The following is a 24662-nucleotide window of genomic DNA, read 5'->3' on the forward strand; positions in this document are numbered from 1 at the left end:
AATTTGAACTCAGTCTCTTTTTGCTAGGAAAAATGAACTCCTTAGCCCTGAATTAATTCATTCAGGCTATTTTCAAGAAACATTATAAATAAGTGCCCTAGCAAAGAATTGGAAAAGGAGTGGATGCCTATCGATTGGGGAATGGCTGAACAAGTTATGAACAAGTTACGAAGGTAATGGAATATTATTATTCTATAAAAAATGATGAACAAGCTGATTATAGAAAAGATCTGGAAAGAGTTACATGAACTGATGCTGAGTGAAACAAGAAGGACCAGGAATACATTGTATACAAAGACAGCAAGAATGTGTGATGATCATTTATGAAAGCCTTGTTCTTCTCAGTTATTTGAAGCAATCCCAATAGACTTTGAACAGAAAATGCCATCTTTATCCAGAAAAAGAACTAAGGAGACTAAATCAACATATGATATGTTCACTTTTTTCTGTTTTTTTTTTTTTTTTTTTTAATCTCTCCTGTGGTTTTTCCTTTTTGCTCTGATTTTTCTCTCCCAACATGATTCATAAAGCAATGTCTATTAAAGATAAATAAGCTTACAACAATTATAAATGCCCACTATGTGCCAAACAGTATTTTATAGTGCTAGATAATGGGAATACACAGACTACTGTAAAACAGCCCCTGTCCTCAGGACGATTACTTCTAGGAAACAATATAAACACACAACCATTCGATACAAAGTAAATACAAAATCACTGAGGGAGTAGAAAGGGAGGAATGAGTCAAACTAGGCCTCTAGTAGGAATCAGTGTTTGAAATGAGCCTTGAAGGCTACCAAGCATTTGATGACATGGGCTAAGAGAGAATGAATCCTGGCCTGGGAGTCCAGCCTCTCTACAAAGGCAGAGACAAAGATTATTTATTGCAAACATGTAACAGCCAGTGGGCCAGAAAAAAAAAAAAAAAAAAAAAAAAAAAAAGAATATGCAGTAAAGCTGTAAAGGTAGGCTGGAGCCAGATTGAGAAAGGATTGAAATACCAAACCTAAGAGGTTATATTTTATCCAGAAGGCAACAGGGAGCAATGGGGGCAGTAATGACTAACTTACCTCACAGGATGATTATGTAAAATATGTTTTATAAACCTTAATGCTACCCAGATGTGAACTAAACCCTTTGAAAGAAACTGAGGTAATGCCTGAGAAGCTACTTCCACAGATCATTGTAGGAAAACAAACCTAGGAATCAAAACTCATGCACCCTCATCCCTTTCCCCTAGCTTTTTAGACTTTCAGTCCTCTCAGCCAGCCTTCAGGGTAGGCTGTACCCTGGGACAGACCTGTCAGGTGCAATAATTCTGCTGTCTAGAACCAGGAACTCCCCCCTTTACCCCTTCTCCCCAAAAACTTCTGGGTTAAAAAACTTCTCAGGGCTGTAGAACTACTTTTAGATACTACGGGCTGCAGACAGATGGGCAGTCCTTCCCACCACCCTCCCCATACCCGTGACAGAGCCTGGGGAGGGAAGAGGAGGGGCTGCTAAACAGACAGGGAGCCTCTGTTCTCTAGCTGTTCCCTGGAACTGTCCGGCTCATGAATTTTTCAACCAAACCAGCCCTGAGTTTCAGATTCCACAGTGCTAAGTCTGATGGAGCTTTTGTTTGCTTCAATTTAATAAATGTTTACTGGAATCTTAAGGGAAAGAGCTGGGTGTTCAGAACACTCAGAACCCCTGGGCCATCAAGATATAGTGAGTAGGCTCTAAAAGGGAAGATTGGAACTCCTGAGATCCCCACTGCTCTCTGTCTTTACCTAACTGAAAGCAATTGATCCCCAAATACGAGGCAAGTATAAGAGAACAGCCAAGTAGTTTGGAGTAAGAAAAAAGACTCAAATTCTGACCTTGTTCCTATTTATGTGACAAAATGGGGCAAGTCATTTCTTTAATATGGCCTCCTGTTTTTCTGAAAAATGAGTGGGTTAGATTATCTCTAAGATCCCTTTCACCCCTAGAGTCCATGTTTCTATGAATATTTCTGGAGCTATGCAAGGGTAAGCAAGATGGGAAATGAGGATGGTATCGTATAAAAATAACCACTGAGCAGGAATCAAGAAGTCCTTGTTTTCATCTCAGTTTTGCCTTAACTCAGTGATGAACCAGGAGATGAGATAGATTGAGGCCTGGTTGTGAAGGTCCTTGAATGCCAGTGTAAGAGGAATGGGGAGTTTTAGCAGGTTCTTGGAAAGAGCAGGAACTTCCTCCCCCACCTCCAATCTAGGTATTTGCCTAGCCCTGGTGGAAGAGAGGAGGAGCTTTGGTCTGGCCAGCCAAGTAGTACAGTGGGAAGCCCTGATTATACCTGTGGGATCGTTGGTATATCCTTCCATTCTTTGGACCCCAGTTCCCTCATATATAAAATGAGGGGCTTAGAGTAAATATAACAACCAATGCTTATATATCATCTTACATGTTACCTCATTTGATCCTTATAACAGCCCAGAGAACAAATATATGATTAGTAGTAACATAGGGGATAATAAATCCTCTGTTTTACAGATAAGGAAACAGAGGCATTAAAGAGATTAAATGATTTGGCTCAGGATCACAGAGATTACAAGCATCTAAGGCAGGATTTGAACTTGATCAGGCCTTCCTGACTTCCTGACTTTTTGAAAATAGCATTTTATTTTTCCAAATAAATGCAAAGATAGCTTTAAACATTCATCTTGCAAAACCCTGTATTCCCAAATTTTCTTCTCTCTCTCCCTCCTCCTCCCCAAGATAGCAAGCAATCTAATATAGGTTAAATATGTGCAGTTCTTCTAAATATGTTCTAAATGTTCCATATTCTTCATGATGCATAAGAAAAAGTCAGATCAAAAGGAAAAAACATGAGAAAGGAAAAAAAAAAGCAAACAAATAACAAAAAGTGAAAAATAATGTTCTTTTGGTTCTGTTCGTTTCAGTTAACATCAGTTAGTCTTTCCAGATTTTTCTGAAATCAGCCTGCTCATCATTTCTTATAGCACAATAATATTCCATTCCATTCATGTACTATCATTTATTCAACCATTTCCCAACTGATGAGCATTCACTTAATTTTAAGTTTCTTGCCTCTACAAAAAGGGCTGGTAGGCTGATTTCAAAAAACCTTGGAAAGACTTACATGAATGGATGCTAATCAAAGTGAGTAGAACCAAGACAACATTGTATCCAGTAACAGCAAGATTATATGATATTAACTGTGATGGACTTGGCTCTTTCCAACAATGAGATGATTCAAGGAAATTCCAATGGACTTATGATGGAGAGAGCCATCTGCATCCAAAGAGTCAACTATGGAGATTGAATGTGAATGGAAGCATACTATTTTCATCTTTTTTGGGGGGGTGGGGTGAGTAATATTTGCATATTTGCATTTTTTCCTCTTTCTCATTTTTTTTCTTTTGATCTGATTTTTTTTTTATGCAACCTGGACAAATATGGAAATATGTTCAGAAGAATTGCACGTGATTGACAACTTGATATATAGTGGATTGCTTGCTGTCTAGCAGGGGATGGAAAGGAGGAGAGGAAGGGAGAAAAATTTGGAATACAAAATTTTGTGAAGGTGAATATTGAAAACTATCTTTGCATGTATTTGAAAAAAAAAATAAAAGCTTCTATTAAAAAATGAACTGTCTACAAAAAAAAGGGGAGGCTACTACAAACATTTTTTTGCACATATGAGGTCCTTTTCCCTATTTTATGCTTTCTCTGGGATAGAGACTAGTAGTGGCATTGCTGCTAGATCAAAGAGTATGTACAGTTTGATAGTTCTTTGGGCATAGTTCCAGATTGCTCTCCAGAAGGGCTGGGTAGTTCACAACTCCACCAACAATGCCCATGCCCATCATGGAGAATGGCTAAACAAGTTATAATATATGATTGCTATGGAATATTATTGTTCTGTAAGAAATGATCAGCAGGATGATTTCAGAAAGGCCTGGAGAGACTTACATGAACTGATGCTGAGTGAAATGAGCAGGACCAGGAGATCACTGTACGTGGCAACAACAAGACTATATGACAATTAATTCTGATGGATGTGACTCTTTCCAACTATGAGATGATTAAAGCCACTTTCAATGATCTCATGATGAAGAGAGCTCTCTGCACCCAGAGAGGGGACTGGGGGAACTGAGTGTGGATCACAACATAGCATTCTCACTCTTTTTGTTGTTCATTTGCATTTTGCTTTCTTACTTATTTTCTTTCCTTTTTGATCTGATCTTGTACAGCAAGATAATTGCATACATGTATGCATATATTGGATTTAACATATATTTTAACATGTATAACCTACATGGGATTGCTTGCCATCTAGGGGAGAATGTGGAGGGAAGGAGGGGAAAATCTGAAACACAAAGCTATGCAAGGATCAATGTTGAAAAATTATCTGTGCATATGTTTTGAAAATAAAAAGCTTTAACAAGAACAAAAGGCAAAATATAATCCCTGCCCTTTAAGAGTTTACAGTCTAATGGGGGATAATACAAACAAAAGGAAGCTTGTGGGGGAGTATACCAAGTACTGTCTCAGTGATGTTCAGTGAACCATGAATGTTCTATGAACCATGGAATGTCATCATGGCTAGAGTGCAATTAAATTGGGTTTGAATCTCATCTCAGAAAGTCACATAATCATTGAATCTCAATTTCCTCATTTGAAAAAAAATGAAATGGGTTTCTGTTTTGTCATTTTGGGGGATGCAGAGAACAACCCATGGATGATTTTTTTTTTTTTTAGGAGATTAAGTTCCAGATACAGGAAATATCTAGAGGCACCAAAAAATTGAATGTTCAAGGTCACCCAACTAGAAAATGCCAGAGAAGGTCTTTGGTCTAGATCTTCCAGAATCTTACTCAAGATTCTCTTGAATAAGATTTGATTATTTTATGATCAATTTGGTCCCTTCCAGGCTTAGGTCTGTGATCCTGAGATGATCTAGGAGGCAAAATTGCAAATGTCTCAAAGGACAATAGGATATTGGGAATAAGGAGACTGTAGTGTATCATTCAGGATGAACTGCAAGGGATAATAAAAAACATGATCCAGGACATGCAGGATGAAAAAAGAAACAAGCTATTCTGATAGCCTGAGCCAGAGGGTGACACTCATAGGTGTGATATTCAAGAGGCTGACGGAATAGAAAGAATGAGGGACCTGAAAAGTAGAAACTAAGGGTCTCCATCAAGTGGGGAGAGAGCAGCTAAACAAATTATGGAAAATGGATGTAATGGGATGCTAGTGTACTGTAAGATGACAAAAAGTTTTAGAGAAACTGAAAAGACTTATAGGAATTGATGTAGAGTAAATTGAGCAGAATCAGGAAAATACTTTATGCAATAACAACGTGACAAAGAAAAATAACTTAGGGATAAGATCAAAATGGGTCCATGATTTAGGCATAAAGAATGAGATCATAAATAGATTAGAGGAACAGAGAATAGTCTACCTCTCAGACCTGTGGAGGAGGAAGGAATTTATGACCAGAGGAGAATTAGAGATCATTATTGATCACAAAATAGAAGATTTTGATTACATCAAACTAAAAAGTTTCTGTACAAACAATACTAATGCAAACAAGATTAAAAGGGAAGTAACAAATTGGGAAAATATTTTTAAAAGTAAAGGTTCTGACAAAGGTCTCATTTCCAAAATATATAGAGAACTGACCCTGATTTATAGGAAACCAAACCATTCTCCAATTGATAAATGGTCAAGGGATATGAACAGATAATTCTCAGATGATGAAATTGAAACTATTTCCACTCATATTAAAGAGTGTTCCAAATCACTACTGATCAGAGAAATGCAAATTAAGACAACTCTGAGATACCACTACACACCTGTCAGATTGGCTAAGATGACAGGAACAAATAATGATGAATGTTGGAGGGGATGTGGGAAAACTGGGACACTGATGCATTGTTGGTGGAGTTGTGAAAGAATCCAGCCATTCTGGAGAGCAATTTGGAACTATGCCCAAAAAGTTATCAAACTGTGCATACCCTTTGACCCAGCATTGCTGTTATTGGGATTATATCCCAAAGAAATACTAAAGAGTGGAAAGGGACCTGTATGTGCCAAAATGTTTGTGGCAGCTCTTTTTGTTATAGCTAGAAACTGGAAGTTGAATGGATGTCCATCAGTTGGAGAATGGTTGGGTAAATTATGGTATATGAAGGTTATGGAATATTATTGCTCTGTAAGAAATGACCAGCAGGAGGAATACAGAGAGGCTTGGAGAGACTTAAATCAACTGTTGCTGAGTGAAATGAGCAGAACCAGAAGATCACTATACACTTCAACAACAATACTGTATGAGGATGTATTCTGATGGTAGTGGAAATCTTCAACATAAAGAAGATCCAACTCACTTCCAGTTGATCAATGATGGACAGAAATAACTATACCCAGAGAAGGAACACTGGGAAGTGAATGTAAATTGTTAGCACTACTGTCTATCTACCCAGGTTACTTATACCTTCGGAAGCTAATACTTAATGTGCAATAAAAAAATGGTATTTACACACATATATTGTATCTAGGTTATATTGTAACACATGTAAAATGAATGGGATTACCTGCCATCGGGGGGAGGGAATGGAGGGAGGGAGGGGATAATTTGGAAAAATGAATTTAAAAAAAATAACTTGGGGAACTCTGATTAATAGCATGACCAACCAAAGCTTCTTAAATAGTGAGTCTCCACCCCATATGGCATAACTAAATGTGGGGGGGGCACGAAATATCAAAAAGCTTGATCAACTCTGAAAAATGTTGAAGATGCTCTGTATCTTGCAGCATCCAATATTCTGCCAAGATTTAATTATTTATGTAAAAATAAAGCACATTCATCTCATTAATATGCAAATTTGCCTTCATCTTTAATAAATGGTAAATATATATATATATATATGTATATATATATATATATATATATATACACACACCAAAGAATCATTTAAAAATAAATTTTCTTATGACTTATCACTCAATGTTTGATTTGTGAATCTATATATCCAAGGTCATATAAAAATTTCTTGGGCAAAAAGATATTATAAATGAGAAAAATGAACAGGAAGCATAATACCCATATCTTTCAGAGAGATTTAAGGTATAGAATGAGATATACATTTGAGGACATTGGGGAATGAAGAATTTGTTGTTTAGTCATTTCAGTCATGCCCAACTCTTCATGACTCTATTTGGGGTTTTCTTGGCAAAGCTTCTGAAGTGGTTTGCCATTTCCTTCTCCAGCTTATTTTACAGATGAGGAAACTGAGTCCAAAAAGTTAACTGACTTGTAAGGCCACATATTTAAGTATCTAAGGCCAAATATGAACTCAGGTTTTCCTGACTCTAGGGAGGGAGAAAATAAGCATCTGTATAACACCTATTATATACCTGGCACTGCTCTACTCATTTTTACAAATATTTCTCTTTTGATCCTCATAACAACCTGAAGAGCTATTATTATCCCCATTTTACAATTGAGGAAACTGAGGCAGGGATTATATGACTTGCCTTAGATCACACAGTTAAGAAGTGTCTAAGGCTAGATTTGAAATCAGTTCTTCCTGAGTCCAGACCCAGCACTTTATCTACTACTGTATCACCAAAAGTTTAGTCAAGGCAGAAATTTGCTTTACTTGACTATGCACATTCATTATAAATTTTTTTCTTTTATTCAGTTTTTTTTGGGGGGGGAAATAAATGTTTGTTATATGAAAAAAATCAAATTTTTAAAAGTGTGCAACTTGAAGTCGAGAGGCCTGTGTTCAAATCCTGCTTCTGATTCTTATAGGCAGTATGGCTATAGATAAATCATATAACTTCTACAACCCCCAGTTTCCTTATCTACAAACATTCAGTAAATATATATTGAGGATATGCTTGAATTTTGTCATCTTGGGAGAGATGGATAACAATCCAGTCTTTTTACACACTACACCCATGTCCTCTGTGCTCCAGTGACATTAGCCTTCTGGCTGCTCTTCCCAAAAGATGGTCACCATAATTGCCACTCTTCTCATCTCTCTTCCTCCTCCTTCCTTCCCTCCCTCTCCCCATTTCTCTGGCTTTTCTTCAAGTCCCAGCTAAAAATTTATTTCTTACAAGAAGCTTTCCCCAATCTTTTTAAATTCTTTAACAAGTCTTTTGTTTAAAAAAAAAAAAAAATCATTGTTTCTCCTTCTTATATAACCATGTATTTCTCTCCAGAGCTATCCCATATGACAAATAGCATTTTTTAAATTCTTTTTTTTCAAGCAATCGGGATTAAGTGACTTGTCCAAGATCACACAGCTAGTAAGTATTAGGTGTCTAAGGCCAGATTTGGATTTAGGATTCTCCTGATTTAGAGTCCACTGAGCCATATAGCTGCCCCAAAATAACATTTTTTAAAAGGAAAAAAAAAAAGTTAACCTCATTGATATATTGTGAAAGTTCAAAAACATTGGCAATGTGTAACACTGGTGGATCTCCCAGCTCAGCAAAAAAGATAAATTGAGGATATCTTCTCATATTTCTTCAGCGGAATCCTTTTTTTTTTTTTTTCCTCCCTTTTTCTTTTTATTGGGGGGAGGAGAGCATCAGGGTAAAGTGACTTGCCCAGGACCACCCAGTTAATAAGTGATTTGAACTCAGATCCTACTAACTGAGGGCTGGTGCTTTATCCATCTTTCCACTGAGCCCTCTAACTGCTCCTCCTCTCATTTTCCTAATTTTGTTACATTTACTTTTGATCTTTGTCACTGTTCTTCCCATTTGCATGGTTTTGATCACTGTGTATGTTGTTCTCTTGGCTTTACTTACTTCTCTGTGCATCAGCTCATATAAGATCTTTCCATGTTTTTCTTCATTCATCATAAAATATCCTTTCTTACAGCATTGTAGTATTCCCTGACATTCATGCACCACAATTTGTTTGGCCAGCTCTCCCAATTGAGGGGCATATATTTTGTTTCCAACTCTTAGCTATCACAAAAATGCTGCTATAAATATTTCATGGTCTTTTTTTTTTTTTTTTTTTTTTTTTTTTTTTTTTTTTTTTTTTTATCCATGATTTCCTTGGGGGAATATAAAACCTAGTAATGTAGTCTGGACATATTAGTCTCTGCTTCTAATACTTACCATCTGGTGATTTAGTCAATTGATATATTTACCATGATTGAACTTAGTTGTCTCCCCCACTAGACTGTGGGCTTCTTGGAGAACGAGAGTAACATATTTGTGTCTCTAGCTAATACCACAGTATCGGTCTATATAATGGGCAGCTAGGGAGCACAATGGATGGAGTAACTTATCTTCCTGAGTTCCAAGCTGTGTGACTCTGGGCCAGTCATTTAACCCAGTTTTCCTCAGTTTCCTCATATGGAAAATGACCAGTACTTTTGCCAAGAAAACCTCAAGTAAGATCACAAGGATATGACTGAACAACAATCAGGCACAGAACTGACTAGAGTCTCAGAATTATTGTAAAGACAGAAAGCAATAATGTGTGTAAAATCCTTTTTAAAACCTAAAGCCTATATAACTCAGATGTTATTAAAAATCCCTGAGGAAAGCCTCTAATGCATTTGGGGATGTCTTCTATGAAGGATTTATGAAAAAGATGTGGAATGACACAGAAAGATGCAGTTACTTCTATGAGATCAAAATCCCTCAAAATAGTCATTTAGGGCACATGAAGATTTACAGAATGTTTTTCTCACAGTGGTACTGGGGGGTTGCCAATGTAAGGCTTCTTGTCCCCATTTTGCATGATGACATGGTGAGGGGGGAGGCTAAGAAAGGGGAAATCTCTTGTCAAGGCCTCAGGGCCTATAAGTGGTCCTGACTCCCACCCCCAGCAGCTTTTTCTTTATCCTGCCTTGTTGGCTGCTGTTGGGAGAATTCCAGACACTCTAGCTCTGGGTGGCCATACACAGAATACACAGAATTTCCTCACCCTACCTCCAGCAGAGCAATTATCCATTGTCAGCACCTCATCAATCTCCCTCCCCAGTTCTTTCATCAAACTGGGTGGTTTGGGGGCAGGGAATGCAATAACCTTAAGCTTCCGCCCCAAAATTGAGGGTGGAGACTTTTCAACAATATATACTGTAAAATGGCATTCAAAGGCTGGCTCTCACAGGCAGGAGGGATGTATTTTGGGAAAAGGAGATAATTGAGCATATGACTGAAGCAGAGTTTGATTGTACTCTAAGAAGGAATGGGACAAATTGTGAGAAATTTGGTTCTCTATATGAATTAGTACAGAATGAAGTGAACAGAATCAGAAGGACAATTTATTCCATCACTATAATAGTGTAGGGGATTGTCCCACTTCAGAAACAAAGAATGGGGATACTAGAGGGTGCAGTGGATGGGATTAGGAGGATCTGGATTCAAGCCTCAGATACTTGACACTAGCTGTGTAATCTAAGGCAAGTCACCTGCCACTCACACATACACACTCATAGACACACAAAAGGACAAACTACAACATTACAAAGAAAAAGACCGAAAGAACCCAGAACTGTGAGTGAAGCATGAGGAGGTATATCCTTCACCCTTTGGCAGAGAGTTGGTGGAAAAGAACTATGGTTTTCCCTGTGTGGCTCAGAATCCCCATGAGGATTTGAAAGAATGGCCCAAGAGAAGCCTGAAGTCAGGAAGATCCAAATTCAAATTTGACTTTAGATATTTACTGGTTGTATGATTCTGGGTCACTCAATTTCTATCTTCCTCAATTTCCTCAACTGTAAAATGGTTATTGTGCTAGCACCCACCTTTCTGGGTTATTGTATCAAATGTGATATTCGTAAAAGGGCAGCAGCGTGACACATAGTTGTCCAACTCTTCGTGACACCCAATTTTTTTTATTAAAGCTTTTTATTTTCAAAACATATTCAAGGATAATTTTTCAACATTGACCCTTATAAAACCTTGTGTTCCAAACTTTTCTCCCTTTCCCCCCACCCACTTCCCTAGATGGCACGTCATCCAATATATGTTAAACATGTACAATTCTTCTATATATATTTCTACAATTATTGTGCTGCAGAAAAAAAAAATCAGATTAGAAAGGAAAAGATGAGAAAAATGCAAACAACAAAAAAGTGAAATTATGTTATGATTCATACTCAGTTCCCATAGTCCTTTCTCTGACTTCAAATGGCTCTCATCACCAGATCATTGGAACTAGTCTGAATCATCTATCTCATTGTTGAAAAGAGCCACGTCTATCAGAATTCATCATCGTATAATATTGATGTTACCATGTATGATGATCTCCTGGTTCTGCTCATTTCACTCAGCATCAGTTCATGTCTCTCCAGGCCTTTCTGAAATCATCCTGATGGTCATTTCTTACAGAACAATATTATACCATAACATTCATATACCACAATTTATTCAGCCATTCTCCAATTGATGGACATCCATTCATTTTCCAGTTTCTGGCCACTATGAAAAGGGCTGCCACAAACATTCTTGCACATACAAGTCCCTTTCCCTTCTTTAAGATCTCTTTGGGATATAAGCCCTAGTAGAAACACTGCTGGATCAAAGGGTATGCACAGTTTGATAGCTGTTTGGGCATAGTTCCAAATTGTTCTCCAGAATGGTTCATATAGTTCACAATTCCACCAACAATTGGGTTTTTCTTAAAAGATACTGAAATGGTCTGGCATTTCCTTCTCTAACTCATATAGATGAGGAAACTGCAAATAGGGTTAAGTGACCTGTTCTGGATCACACATGTGTCTTGAGGTAAGATTTGAACTCAGATCCTTCTGACTCTAGGTATGGTACTTTTACTGTGCCACCTACCTGTCCCGCTGGCCTAGCTGACACATAGTAGGTACTTAATGCTTATTTCCTTCTACTCTAAAAAATTCTTTAACGGTGCCTTAATCAGTAAATATTTGCAGAATGAGTAGCATATTAAATTATTTGGAGAGTTCACAACATATTTCGATGTTGTACATCCTCAAGTATGTCAAGTATCTCGTAATTTGTTGTTCCACTATATATTTGATATACAGGAAGGTTTCTATTTGTAAGGGGGAGGAGTTGGTAAACAGTGATAGATTTAAGAGGGAAGAAAGCATCAATAAAACATTTTAAAAGTTAAAAAAAAAAAACTGTTGATCTAAAACTTTTGAAAAGTATCTGGTTTTCAGAACTATTTTTCTGCTGCTGTAAAAGTCAGCAAATAGTAGGAATGTAGATATCTTTAATATGGATGTAGCAGATGTCCTCTCCCCCAATACAGAATTATTTTAAGTCTGAATAATTGCAAAGCTGTTTATAAAAAATTTAAAATGTGAAAAAAGAGGAAAATAAAAGGTGGAAGGAAATTTTTAACTGCAAAAATTTAACACACACACACACACACCCCAATGGGAGAATTCGCTGCTGAAGAGCCTTGTTGGACTGAGGTCTCTGGCCCCTTCCTTTGTATGGGTTTTCCAAATACTATAGTCTTAGTTTAGGTTGTACAATATACACCATTACCCTGGACCCCGGGGAACTCAAGAATGGAAAGAACTAGGACAGAGGTCTCTTCAAAAGGACTTTTCACTAACATAGAGCTCTTTCCTTTCTTGTACTGAGTTGGGCTATGCATCCCAAGTCAAAGAGGTGGAAGACAATAAAAGGGATGGGAGCAGGTTGATGGGGGAGGAGGGGAGAGGAAAGGTAAGAAATTTTTCATTTTTCAGAAGTGAAAACTGAGGCACAGATTGGTGATATAATTTCAGGTTCTGATGGATCCCTGTTGCCCCTGTAAGACCATCATAGTCCATCTACAGCCAGTCATTCTGGGCAGATCTCTGGGGTCACTCAAGGGTCCACCCAACATCCTTTCCTTCCGACATTCCTAGGACATCAGGGCAGCCAGCCAGCTGTCCAGAAGTTGACTCTGGCTCCAGCTCTCTGCCTGGCTGCTTTTTTTTCCAGAGGAACTTTTCTCTGATACCCATTACACCTCTTAGCCTGTTTAACTCCTCCTTGGGAATGTATTACAGTGAAAGGACACTAAATTTGTCAAAATCGGAGGAAAACAAGACTACCAAGACCAACTCCACTGCTGTGTGACCTTAGGAAAGTCACTTCCCGATTTTCAAGGCTTCAGTTTCCCCATCAAAAAAAGGAGGAAGTTCAACTAAGAAAAAAAAAAAAATGAAGCCCCTCCCTATTCAAAATCCTAGGACCCTGGGCTGGCTCCCCAACCCCGCCCCAGGGAGGAGGAGAATTTCTGTCGGCAGAAAAAGTTGCTCACCTGGGTCACCTCCCCTTTAAGAGCCGCTCACCTGGACCTGAGCTCCTACCTGGGTGAGGTGACGCTGCCTTTGCAGGAAGGAGGAAGCACTGAAGATCTCCTCCCCGCCGTCCCTAGCAAGGCCTCTGCTCTGTCCAGACCCTGCCCCCGCCATGTCTGCCTCTGCGGTCTTTATTCTGGACATGAAGGGGAAGGTGAGAAAGAGTTGCTTTCCGGGGGTTGGGGCATGAAAGTCCTGAACATGTAAGACCTGTGGGGTGGGGGGAGGGGTGCAGGCAATTCCCAGACAGGCTGCCTTCTGCTGTACCCGCGGTCCAGTCCCAGCAGGGCCCAGACGTCCCTTCTCTGGCTGGAGGAAAGAATCTGGGTATCCTGGGTAACCAGCCTCCTGGGCCCATCACTGGCCCAGATGTTGGACAGCTGGGCTGGCCCGCCTGAGGGAAAGGGGAAGAAAGAGAGTTCCCTGGGAAGAGAGCCTTCCTCTCTTTAGCCCCATTCCCTTGGAGAGCCCTCAGGTCCTCCTTCCCTCCATCCCAGGTGAGCAGACAGGCAGATTCTCCCCTGGTTGGGATGAAAGTGCCGAGACTGCTAAGGAAGGGGGGAGGTGTTAGACTGGGGAAGGACCTCACCCCCTTTCTTCTCTCCCATTGACCAGCCCTTGATTTCCCGGAACTACAAGGGGGATGTGAACATGGCAGAGATTGACCACTTCATGCCCCTGCTGATGCAAAAGGAAGAAGAGGGAGCCCTGACTCCACTGCTGACCCATGGCAGGGTGCACTTCCTGTGGATCAAATATAGCAACCTTTACTGCATCCTTCCTCCTGCTAGGACCTAGGGACAGGAAAGGAGATAGAGGGCAGCAGGCTAGAGCTGCCTCTGGGTTCTGTCCTGGATTATGACCTTGTCTGCCCAACCTGCCTGACCCTCCAGCCAAGACCTAGGACCACTAATCTGGGGTCTTCAAACCCCTTCTTATAGTTATAAAATAGTTTTTATGGTTATGAAGTACATGAGGTCATCAAATCCCTTTTTATGGTTATGAAGTACTTGGGATAGTCAAACCTCTTTTTATGGTTATATTTGGGGTCTTCAAATTCCTGTTTATGATTATGAGGTATTTGGGGTCTTCAAACCCCTTATAGTTATGTAGTTGGGATCAGCAAATCCCTTTTTATAAATTATTTGGGGTCTTCAAACTTCTTATAGTTATGAAATAGTCGGGGTCATCAAACCTCATGATTATGAAATATTTGGGGTCTTCAAACCTATTTTTATGGTTATGAATTATTTAGGTCTTCAAACCCCTTATGCTTATGCACTTGAGGTCTTCAAATCTCTTATGTTCATGAAGTATGTGGGATAGTTAAATCCTTTTTTATGGTTATGAAGTACTTGGAGGTCTTCAAACCTTTTTATGGTTATCAAGTATTTGAGATCATCAAACCCCTTCTTGTGGTTATGAAGTTGTTGGGGTCAACAAATCCCTTTTTATAAAGTATTTGGGGTCTTCAAATTATTATTTAGGTCTTCAAACCCCTTCTTATGCTTATGCACTTGAGGTCTTCAAACCTCTTTTATGTTTATAAATTATGTGGGATAGCCAAATACTTTTTTATGGTTATGAAGTACGTGGAATCTTCAAACCCTTTTTTGTCCTTATGTAGTAGTTGGGTTCATCAGACATCTTTTTATGGTTATGAAGTATTTGGGTCTTCAAATCCTTTTTTATGGTTATGAAATAGTTGGGGTCGTCAAATCCCTTTTTATGGTTAGGAAGTACTTGGGAGATCTTCAAACCCTTTTTATGGTTATGAAGTATTTGGGGTCTTCAAACCCCTTTTTATAGTTAAGTATTTGGGATAGTCAAAACTCCTTTTTATGATTATGAATTACTTGAGATCATCACACCTCTCTGTATAGTTATGAAGTACTTGGGGTCTTCAAACCCTTTTATGTATATGAGGTATTTGGGGTCTTTAAACCCTTTTTATGGTTATAAAGTATTTGGAATAGTCAAACCCCTTTTTATGGTTATGAAGTAGTTGGGGTCTTCAAATCCTTTTATGATTATGAAGTACTTGGGATAGTCAAACCCTTTTTATGGTTATGAAGCATTGGGGGGGTCTTCATGCCCCTTTTTATCCTTATGAAGCAGTTGGGGTCATCAAACACCTTTTTATGGTTATGAAGTATTTGGGGTCTTCAAACTCCTTTTTATAGTTATGAAGCATTTTCCATACATTTTTGTCATGGGATGTTTAAAATGATGTAGCCAGAGTCACACAAAAGTATTGGAAGCAGACAATGAAATGGACTCTAAATGCAACACTCTTTCCATTGCACCAAACCTTCTTTCCTCCCCTACTTTTGAACCAGCCTTCAGCTTTTGCTCCTAAGATTGAGAGTAATTTGAGGTCATCTAGTCAAATTCCCTGAGTTTTACAGAGAAGGGTCATAACTAAGGCTCAGAGAGGATCGCCTCCCTAGTCAGCTGCAAATTAATATTCAGATCCAAGCTCCCCTGATTGTGCTTCTTCCACCGAGCCTTAGTACCCCAACCAGGAGCCTGAATGGGCACTTCTTCACATAAGGCTGGACAGGAGCTTCCTCCAACTGTGGTGTGTGGTAGGACCCCGCTGGGGGGCCACTTTCCTGCTTTGTCCCATCCCCACCCCTCTGTACTGGAACCTTTTCCTTGACCAGATTGCCAACAGTGGTGGCCACTACACTCAAGAATGCCAACGCCTCCCTGGTATACTCGTTCCTCTACAAGGCTGTGGAGGTGAGCACTCTGCCCCCATTTTCCCTTCCCCGACTCCTCAAAAGGCCCCATCAGGTCCTCCTGAGGGTGCTGACCATCCCTCCTCCCCGCACCCCATCTACTTCACATCCCTACAGGTGTTCTCTGAGTACTTCAAGGAGCTCGAGGAGGAGAGCATCCGAGACAATTTCGTCATTGTCTATGAGCTGCTGGATGAGCTCATGGATTTTGGCTTCCCACAGACCACGGATAGCAAGATCCTCCAGGAGTAAGTGGAGCTGGGCTGGGGCCCCATCGGGTTTTAGGGGCTTTCGTACACAACTATTATTTCCCTGAGACTCTGGCAAAAGATCTCAGGGCTCTTCCGCTCTCCAGTTCCTAATAAGCTGCACTTCTCCCTTTGCTCTTTCTACCAGCACAGGGGAGGCTGATTGTAGAAGCAAGACATACCATAACTGAAGGACCTTTTGTTCTCGAGTCATTTCTGTCCTGACCCACTATTTGTGGTCCCCTAGGGCATTTCCTTGGCAATACTGAAGTGATTTGCCATTTCCTTCTCCAGGTCATTTTACAGATGAGGAAACTGAGGCAGCTAAATGACTTGTCCAGGATCACACAGTTAGTGTCTGAGGCTGGATTTGAAGTCAGGTTCTTCCTATTCCAGGGCTAGTACCCTGGAAGGGCCATTTGAGCTCATAAATTCCAACCTCCTCAGTTCTCATTTTACAAGTGGGAAATCTAGGGGTCCAAAGACTATTCCAGCATGGACACTTACTGTCTGGGAGAACTTGGCTAAGTGATTTGACCTCCCTGGGCCTTAGTTTCCTCATCTGTAAAATGGGATGATTTCTAAAATTCTTCTCAATTTTCAATCTATGATTTACCTCCTGGGGAAAAGAAAGGCTACCTTTTGGTGGGCCTGCACTGGAGTTCTCACTCTGTCTTTTGGCATTTGTAAGCCACTTCTCTTCTCTGAGATTATTGATTTATCTTCAAAATGGAGATATTTTACTATAGATCCTCACAGAGTTAGTGTAGGAAAAAGTGGGGACATTCTAGGGATAAAAAAAAAAGCGGGATTTGTAGTAAGGGGGTCATGTTCAAATCCCAGCTCCAATAGTCTCCACATTGATGACTGGGCAATCAAACAAGGATTATTATTGTCTACTATAAGGCAATGACTAGGTAGCCCAGTGGACAAAGCCTGGGTTCTAGAGTCAAGAAGCTGAGTTCAAATCTAGCCCCCAGTACTTAGTTGTGTAACTGGGTAAATCACCTTGTCTGTTTCAGCTTCCCCATCTGTAAAATGGGGGTGCTAACAGTACCTCTCAGGCTTGTTGTGAGGATCAAGTGAGATCATACTGGTAACCGCGCTGGAGGCCTTTCCAGAGGGGAGGTAGAGAGAAGAGAGTAAGAACATGGACTCCTCCCCTTTCCTCCTCCAGGTATATCACCCAGCAAGGCAACAAATTAGAGACGGGAAAGTCCCGGGTGCCCCCAACAGTCACCAATGCTGTGTCCTGGCGCTCGGAGGGCATCAAATATAAGAAGAATGAGGTTTTCATTGATGTGATTGAGTCTGTCAATCTACTGGTAAGCCCTTGGGACGCCAAGGGGCAGATGCAGTGGGGATAGGAATTATCAGTGGGTGGAACAGGGTGTGCTCCCCCTCAGTGGTGCTGCTGTTCGGGAGCGGAGCCAGGAGAATTGGAGTCCTCTCCCCTCCCCCGCTGACTGCCCTTTGTCATCAGGGTCCTCTCCCCTCCCCTGCTGACATCCCTTCCACATCGGTTCAGGTCAATGCCAACGGCAGCGTGCTGCTGAGCGAGATCGTGGGCACCATTAAGCTGAAGGTGTTCCTGTCGGGCATGCCGGAGCTGAGACTGGGCCTCAATGATAGGGTGCTTTTTGAACTCACTGGCCGTAAGTTTCTGGGCTCCACTTCCTCCCCAGGAACTCGTTTCTAGGCCGTCCTTGAAGGGGAAAGCATAGAGGGGAGTATTATGGACAGCCCTTGGGGAGCCTGTTGCTAGGGTGGCTATCACAAGTGGCCTGTGCTGGAAGTTACTGAGAATTTGGGGAGCATGACGTTTTAGGGACACCCTGCAGAATGTTGGAATGCTCTAACAGGGAATACCAGCCTTGGGGATGACTAGGGGCATTAGAGTGATCCTTGAGTGAAGAAATCAAGGTTATGTGGAGCCAAAAAGCCTGCCTGGGTTCAAGTCTTGGGAATTCTGCCGACTCCCCATGTGAACTTGGGCAAATTATGTCTTTTCTACGAGTCTCAGATGCTTTACCAATAATACAAAGATTTTAGACTAGATGCACTTTCAACATATTGCACTGAAATTAAAGCTGGAATGAACCTTAGGATTCCTAACTTGGGATCTGTAAACTTTTTTTTTTAATTTTGATTATTAATAATTAAAGATATTTCTATAATGTATTTCCTCATAATCCTATATGTTTTGTTAATGACATTGTTTTAGGAGTTATTTTAGAAGTTTACACCTTTTCCAGCCTACCAAAGGACTTTCTGACACAAGAAAGTTAAGAAACCTTGATCTAGTTCTAACTCTCTCATTTTACATAGGAGAAAACTGAGGCTCTGCTAAGTAACATGACTTTGAATCAGCTCCAGATGGTGTGGTCCAACTAAAACAAGTTTCCTCGTCTTTGAGTTTCAGGCAATAAAAACAAGTCTGTGGAACTGGAAGATGTTAAGTTCCATCAGTGCGTTCGGCTCTCTAGATTTGACAATGATCGAACCATCTCCTTCATCCCACCCGATGGGGACTTTGAGCTCATGTCTTACCGGCTCAATACCCAGGTGGGTCTCCCCATTTAAGTGGGCTCTGGCCCCAGCCCTGGTGTTTTTTGGAGGGTCTTGTTTAATCCTGTGCCCTAAGGTTGTGTTTTGGGGACTCTCTCCCTGTAGGTAAAACCACTCATCTGGATCGAGTCTGTCATTGAGAAGTTCTCCCACAGCCGTGTGGAAATTATGGTTAAGGTAGGGAGAGCCAGTTCTGGGATTTGGGGAAAGGAGGCTACCTGGAGGGTGCTGGGCTTGAGCTGGGTCCTGAAGGACAGGGTGTCTGGCTTGGTGGAGGGGTGGGAGAAGTAGGGAGCAAAACTGCAAAGGCAGGGTGGTCTAGCAAGGTCATGTATGGAGGAGTGCTTTGCGGGTCACCGCCATGGAGACATTGCCCTGCCTGGAGTGCTGGATGGAGGAGGAGGAGGAGGAGGGGCGGTGGAAAGCCTGGAGGGATGACCAGCAGAGGAAAAGGATGTAGAAATGTCCCAAACCGATGAATCTTGCCTTCTTTCCCCACCTCCCCCAGGCAAAGGGGCAGTTTAAGAAGCAGTCAGTGGCCAACAGTGTGGAGATTGCCGTCCCCGTGCCCAGCGATGCAGACTCCCCTCGATTCAAAACCAGTGTGGGCAGCGCCAAGTATCTGCCCGAGAAAAACGTGGTTATCTGGAACATCAAGTCCTTTCCTGTGAGAGCCGGAGGAGCAGTGGGGGAGGAGCGGGGCCGGAGCGCGAGGGTCGGGGATAGCACTAGGAGCCGCTCCCTAAGCTTTGGTGCAGTTGGGCGGGCTGGACCCCAAGGAGGGAGGGGCTACGAGCACGTTTTAAAGTGAACCCCCTGGGGCTGACCAGAAAGCTCCTGCGGGACACCTGTGGAAATCCCAGCTCCGCTGTTTCCTGTCTGGGCGACCTTGAACGAGGCTCTGGGACCCGGTTTCATTTCTTTTCTTGGAGGGATTGGGTGGTGATTCTCTCGAGGTCTGGTCCAGTGTTCAAATCTGTGTTCTACCCAGTAGCACGGGGTCCCGGGGCACAGTCCCGCCCCTCCCCTGCTTGTTTGTCTGTCCGTCTGACCGCGCGTTCTTCCGACCTCCAGGGGGGAAAGGAGTACCTGATGAGGGCCCACTTTGGCTTACCCAGCGTGGAGAAGGAGGAGGTGGAGGGCCGGCCTCCCATCTCTGTCAAATTTGAGATTCCTTACTTCACTGTCTCTGGGATCCAGGTAAGAGGGAGGGAGGCGGAGCTCGGGAAGGGGGGAGAAGGGAAAGATGAGCCCCGGGCAGTGACTTCCATACTCATTCATTCACTGCCCCCCATGCAGAAAAACGGGGCAGCGGGGTGGTGCAGCAGGCAGCCAGCGCACCGCCCGCACTGAGGAAGGTTTGGATTAAATTCAGAGCCACTCTGGTCTCCTTGTCCCCCTAGACAAGGTTGGTCCCGCAGAGCCGGACGGCCCCCATACAACCTTACCTTATTGATCTCCACCTCCCGGGAAGATGGGGACTGTTACTCCCAAACTGAGTCTGAATTCAGGGACTCCAGAGCGCCACCTAGCTGACAGAGGAAAACAATTACATCAAAATCATCACAATTTGTTAAAAAAAAAAAAAAAAAAAAAAAAAAAGCCCAGGAACCCCAGAAACTTTGGCTAAAAACGCTCGGTTTTGTGTGAGGGAGAAGGTAGTTATTGATCGGAAAGAGCCGGAAAACTTTGGGGAATGGGCCACTGAGTGTGACTGGATACATTGTGGCTGAGACATTTTACGGCTGTCTCACAGGTCCGGTACATGAAGATCATTGAGAAGAGTGGTTACCAAGCCCTGCCCTGGGTTCGCTACATCACCCAAAGTGGCGGTAAGAGGACCCCTGGGGGGGGCAGTCAGCCTTGAGAGCGATGGGTAATTACCACAGAGTGAAGGTAAATGGGCCTCCACGCTTCCAGGAGGCTCTGGCCAGGTCCGGCTCCCCTCCCCCTGGAGACCACTGGCACTTTCCCTGTCTTCCTAGACAGGAGCTATCTATCGGGGAGGGGTCAGAGGGAGGAAAGGAGTTTTTAAATCCCCACTGTAAATGACCACTCTAAGGCAACTGTCCGCTCTTCTGTAGATTATCAGCTCCGGACCAGCTAGAGAAGAACCCATCCCGGAGCGCCGGAGGCGGCGTCCTGCCCTGCGGACTTCCCGGCCCAAAGCTATTTTTTTGAGTGTGTGTGTGTGAGAGCGGACGCCCCTGTTCCTCCGACTATTCCGAGAAACCTCTCCCCTGTCTCTGAATGGGAGGGCTAGGGGCCGCTTCGGCCCTTTCTGTCTGAGGGGCACCTACGGCCCCTGTCCGGGAAGTCTGCCTTGCCTGTATATGGAAGGTGGGCTTGTGACTCTGAGTCTCAGGCCCTTATGGGGGCGGAGCCTGGAGACGACCCAAAAGCTGGAGCCTGTCTCAGAGCGGATTCTCCCTTAGGACACATAGGGTCCGCCCCGGCTCTCTCCTTCCTATTTATGTATGAAGTAAAGGGGGGGAACTGCTCTACCCCCCCCACTGCCTCGGTGCCTTGCCAGGAGCGCCCGCCGTGCCTTCCAGCGCCCCGATTCTGAGAATGGGTTTTTCTCTAGCTTTAGATTTAAGATTAAAGAAAGTTGAGACCCGCTCAATCCGCTGCACGGAGCAATCTGATTTTGTTAAAGTGTGGGAGCCAAGGAGCCGGGCGGGGGAGGGTGGCGCTGAGGCTGCCTGATGGGAGGAGGCAGATAGAACACGGGTCCGGGGTGGGGACGGTCCGAAATAAGCGCCTCTTAATGTGGGGTGAGGGTCCCCCTCTAAGTCTTGGGGGAGGGGTCCTGAGTCCTGGCGGGGGTATGTGAGGGTGAATGGGGAAGTCTTCAGTGCGGGTATTGGTGGGGCAGAGGAAGGGTCCTGAGTAGTGGTCTTAATGCAGGGAGCAGCCGAATTGGGGAAGGGTCCTGGACTCGAGCACTGGTGGGACGGGGGTGGGCTGAGGGGGGGCACTCTCGCTGTCCGGGCCCCAGGGCGCGGAGGACCGGCTCCGACCTTGACCCTGCCACCGCTCCCTCAGTCAGTTACTCGATGTCTCTTTCCCGCCTGCCGCTGGCATTTGAAACTGAAAACCCCGCCATTACCGGGGCTCTGCCGGTCGCCCGGTCGTCGGCCAATCAGGAGCGACGCTGTGGGCCCCTGCTTGCGAAGGCGCCTAGGAGACGTGTCACCATTGGCCGGGACGGAGAACAAGGCGGGGCCTCGGAGGGTCGGGAGCCGGGCAGAGGAGGCCGATACAAAGTGTCAATTCGTAAGAAAACAAATACTCGGGGTTCAGAGCGCCCCACGTGGGAGCCGCAGCTCCACCCCCTCACGTCCTTTCTCCGGAGGCCGCGGCCGCCGGAGCTCAGAGTGAACCCCGCCCGCTCCGGAGGAGGAGGGAGGGTGAGTTCGGGGGGAGACCCCAGGGGAGCCCGGCCCCCAAGGGGCGGGGGCCGGGCAGGGCTGCAGAGGCGGAGGAGCGGTAGGAAAAGGAGCGGGATTGGACCTCCGGGCTGCTTCCCAGCCCCCTCTCTAGATCCTGGCTGACAGGTGGGAGGAGCCCGTTGGGGAGGGGTCCGGATTTGGTTGCAGGCCGCCGGCTTTCGGAGAGGCTGAGAAGCCGGTGCTGGGAAGCCTGAGTCGGGCAGGCTCGAGGGGACGGCCCTCTGGCTCCCCCTGCGCTGCTTGTGGACCTCTCCAGGCGCCGGGGGCCCGCCGCTCGCCTCCGGGGCCTGGGAGGCCGGGCTGCGCTCGTCTCGGCTGAAGTGAGGGACCGCGGTGCTGCCGGGGAAGGCCGTGGCGCGTACCCCCGGCCTGACCCGCTCCGCGCGCTCTCTCTCCAGTCGGAGCCAGGTTGCCGGGCCTGTGGGACGGAGATGTTGCTAGAGGAGATAAGCGCCGGCGACCGGCTCAGCGGGGCTGCGGCCCGGGGAGATGTGACCGAGGTGCGGCGCCTCCTTCACCAGGAGTTCGTGCATCCCGACTCCCTGAACCGCTTCGGCAAGACCGCCCTGCAGGTGGGCTTCTGCCCGGAGAGGCTCCGAGGGAGGGGGGGAGGCTGCTCGGCGGCCCTGCGCGAGGGTGAGGGAGGAAGGGAGGGAAGGGGAAGCTCACCTCACCATCCTTCGGGCCTGGATGCACAGAGCCTCTCCACACCTTGTCCCTGTCGCGGTTCCGTAGGTCATGATGTTCGGGAGCTCGCCCATCGCCCTGGAGCTTCTGAAGCAGGGAGCCAGCCCCAACGTCCAGGACGGGTCGGGCACCTCCCCGGCCCACGACGCCGCGCGCACGGGGTTCCTGGACACTCTGCAGATCCTGGTGGAGCACGGCGCTGACGTGAACGTTCCGGACGGGTCCGGAGCGCTGCCTATCCACCTGGCCGTGCGCGAGGGTCACGCCGCTGTGGTCAGCTTCCTGGCCGCGGAGTCCGATCTGCAGCACCGCGACGCCGGGGGCCTCACGCCCCTGGAGCTGGCTCGGCAGTGCGGAGCCGGGCAGTTGGGGCGGATCTTGGAGAGGCACCTCCCTACTCCGTCGTTGTGAATGCGGGGCCCTTCTCAACCAGGACAGCTGGATGCCGTTCGGCACTGGTGGGGGTAGCCCCAGGAAGCCCCGAAAAACAAGCGGGAAGGCTTGGGGGAGGCTCTGGGAGGACGAGAGGGGCTATTCTCTCCCGATCCCATGCCTACCCGAGTGCTGAAGGTCCATCTCCTCCCCGCCCCCACCCTACCCCAAGTTATGGTTTGTTGGTGTTATTTGTGTGGTTATTTTCCCCCTTCGGTGTGATGTGAAACTCAGGGGAGGGCTGCGGAGAGCCAAGGGGCAAGCAGAGGCAGTCCAGCACTCCTGGACACAACAGGGAAGGTGGCCCGATAAACGGTTCAGTTCTGCTCTCCAGCCCCCGCCCCTTCCCGTCTAGCCGGCCCGGCTCGTGCGGGCTCTGGGCCCTTTCTGAGGACTGGGGCAATGCCCTGGCGCTCTCCATCTCCTGCCTGGTCCACAGGGGCTAGGAGCTCCTCTTTCCCTCCTATTCTCTCCGCCCCACCCCCACCCCCACACCTCAGGGGATTTCTAGGTTCCCAGAAGCAGCTATCTTTTGGCAGAGTCACCTCAGGGGGGCTCTAGGGGAGAGGAGGGCACTACTTCCTTTTGCAAACCCAGGAACACAATTGAATTTGAGGGAGAACAAAATGAATGGTGGCGGGTGGAGTGTTCCATTATCTTTCGTTGAAGGCCTCTTTCCAGCCTCTTGTACAGAGTTTTTAAAAGATTCTATTTATTATGCTTTCTGAAGAAATGTTGTGTGGTAATTTAATGTTTTTAATCATTAAATTAATATTGAGCATTCCTTGACGAACTAGCTTTGGCCGCCTGTTTTTTTTGGGGGGGGGGAATCAGCATCGAGGAAAGGAGTACTAGTGGGGGAGGGGCTTCGATTTCGGGGTTTTGTCTTCTATGCAGCATCCAGAGACGGAGTTCAGAGAGTATGTGCGCGGGGGAAGGGAGGTGGCTAGCCCCGGGGGCGGTGGGGGAGGGCTGGTGATTCCCAGGGTCCAGCTGGGGTTGGGTGGGGCAGTGGTTTGGGCATCGGGAACGGAAGGGTGACAGGAAACCGCGAATGGAGCAAGAGCCCCCAGCTGTGCCCTCCGAGTGGCGCTGGGGAGGGGCCAGGACTTCCCCGCACCTAAGTCCGCATCTCGTACCTCGGGACCAGCCAGTTCAGAAGAGCATTTCTTCTTCCAGCAGCTAGTTGGTCCCGCAGGCTGAGGGAGGGGT

The 24662-nt window shown here is 45.0% G+C and overlaps 2 protein-coding genes and 1 long non-coding RNA gene across 5 annotated transcripts; 2 read left to right on the top strand and 1 right to left on the bottom strand.

The window, feature by feature from the left end:
- Positions 1–13294: 13294 nt before the first annotated feature.
- On the top strand, positions 13295–21502 carry AP1M2 (adaptor related protein complex 1 subunit mu 2). Of its 2 annotated transcripts, none has more exons than XM_074260418.1 (12): positions 13295–13470; positions 13932–14088; positions 15994–16061; positions 16178–16308; positions 17486–17633; positions 17837–17963; positions 18731–18873; positions 18982–19053; positions 19385–19543; positions 19951–20076; positions 20633–20708; positions 20961–21502. In XM_074260418.1, the coding sequence occupies exons 1-12, from the start codon at positions 13429–13431 to the stop codon at positions 20981–20983; spliced, it is 1272 nt and encodes a 423-aa protein (XP_074116519.1). In that variant the 5' UTR covers positions 13295–13428; the 3' UTR covers positions 20984–21502. The 2 variants fall into 2 exon arrangements, with proteins under 2 accessions (XP_074116519.1, XP_074116511.1); XM_074260410.1 differs by having other exon boundaries at positions 13297–13470; positions 18725–18873.
- On the bottom strand, positions 19835–20858 carry LOC141538721 (uncharacterized). Its single transcript, XR_012481112.1, has 3 exons — positions 20761–20858; positions 20325–20408; positions 19835–19944 (listed from the first exon to the last, which is right to left on the bottom strand). It is a non-coding gene; the product is annotated as an uncharacterized LOC141538721 (long non-coding RNA).
- Positions 21503–21839: 337 nt separating the features above from the next.
- CDKN2D (cyclin dependent kinase inhibitor 2D) lies at positions 21840–24239 on the top strand. Of its 2 annotated transcripts, none has more exons than XM_074260429.1 (3): positions 21840–22289; positions 22730–22903; positions 23067–24239. In XM_074260429.1, the coding sequence occupies exons 1-3, from the start codon at positions 21936–21938 to the stop codon at positions 23427–23429; spliced, it is 891 nt and encodes a 296-aa protein (XP_074116530.1). In that variant the 5' UTR covers positions 21840–21935; the 3' UTR covers positions 23430–24239. The 2 variants fall into 2 exon arrangements, with proteins under 2 accessions (XP_074116530.1, XP_074116540.1); XM_074260439.1 differs by lacking the exon at positions 21840–22289 and adding an exon at positions 22353–22436.
- The last annotated feature ends 423 nt before the right edge of the window (positions 24240–24662 follow it).

The sequence above is a fragment of the Sminthopsis crassicaudata genome, chromosome 1 (genome assembly GCF_048593235.1).
Source record: "Sminthopsis crassicaudata isolate SCR6 chromosome 1, ASM4859323v1, whole genome shotgun sequence".
Taxonomy (NCBI): Eukaryota; Metazoa; Chordata; class Mammalia; order Dasyuromorphia; family Dasyuridae; genus Sminthopsis; species Sminthopsis crassicaudata.

Excerpts from the sequence above, each read along its gene's own strand:
- AP1M2 (XM_074260410.1), top strand. The coding sequence starts at position 13,429 with ATGTCTGCCTCTGCGGTCTTTATTCTGGACATGAAGGGGAAG. Across the intron at positions 17,634-17,836 it reads TTGAGTCTGTCAATCTACTG|GTCAATGCCAACGGCAGCGT; the intron begins GTAAGCCCTTGG and ends ACATCGGTTCAG. Across the intron at positions 20,077-20,632 it reads TCACTGTCTCTGGGATCCAG|GTCCGGTACATGAAGATCAT; the intron begins GTAAGAGGGAGG and ends GCTGTCTCACAG.
- CDKN2D (XM_074260429.1), top strand. The coding sequence starts at position 21,936 with ATGTCTCTTTCCCGCCTGCCGCTGGCATTTGAAACTGAAAACCCCGCC. Across the intron at positions 22,290-22,729 it reads GCTCCGGAGGAGGAGGGAGG|TCGGAGCCAGGTTGCCGGGC; the intron begins GTGAGTTCGGGG and ends CTCTCTCTCCAG. Across the intron at positions 22,904-23,066 it reads TCGGCAAGACCGCCCTGCAG|GTCATGATGTTCGGGAGCTC; the intron begins GTGGGCTTCTGC and ends GCGGTTCCGTAG.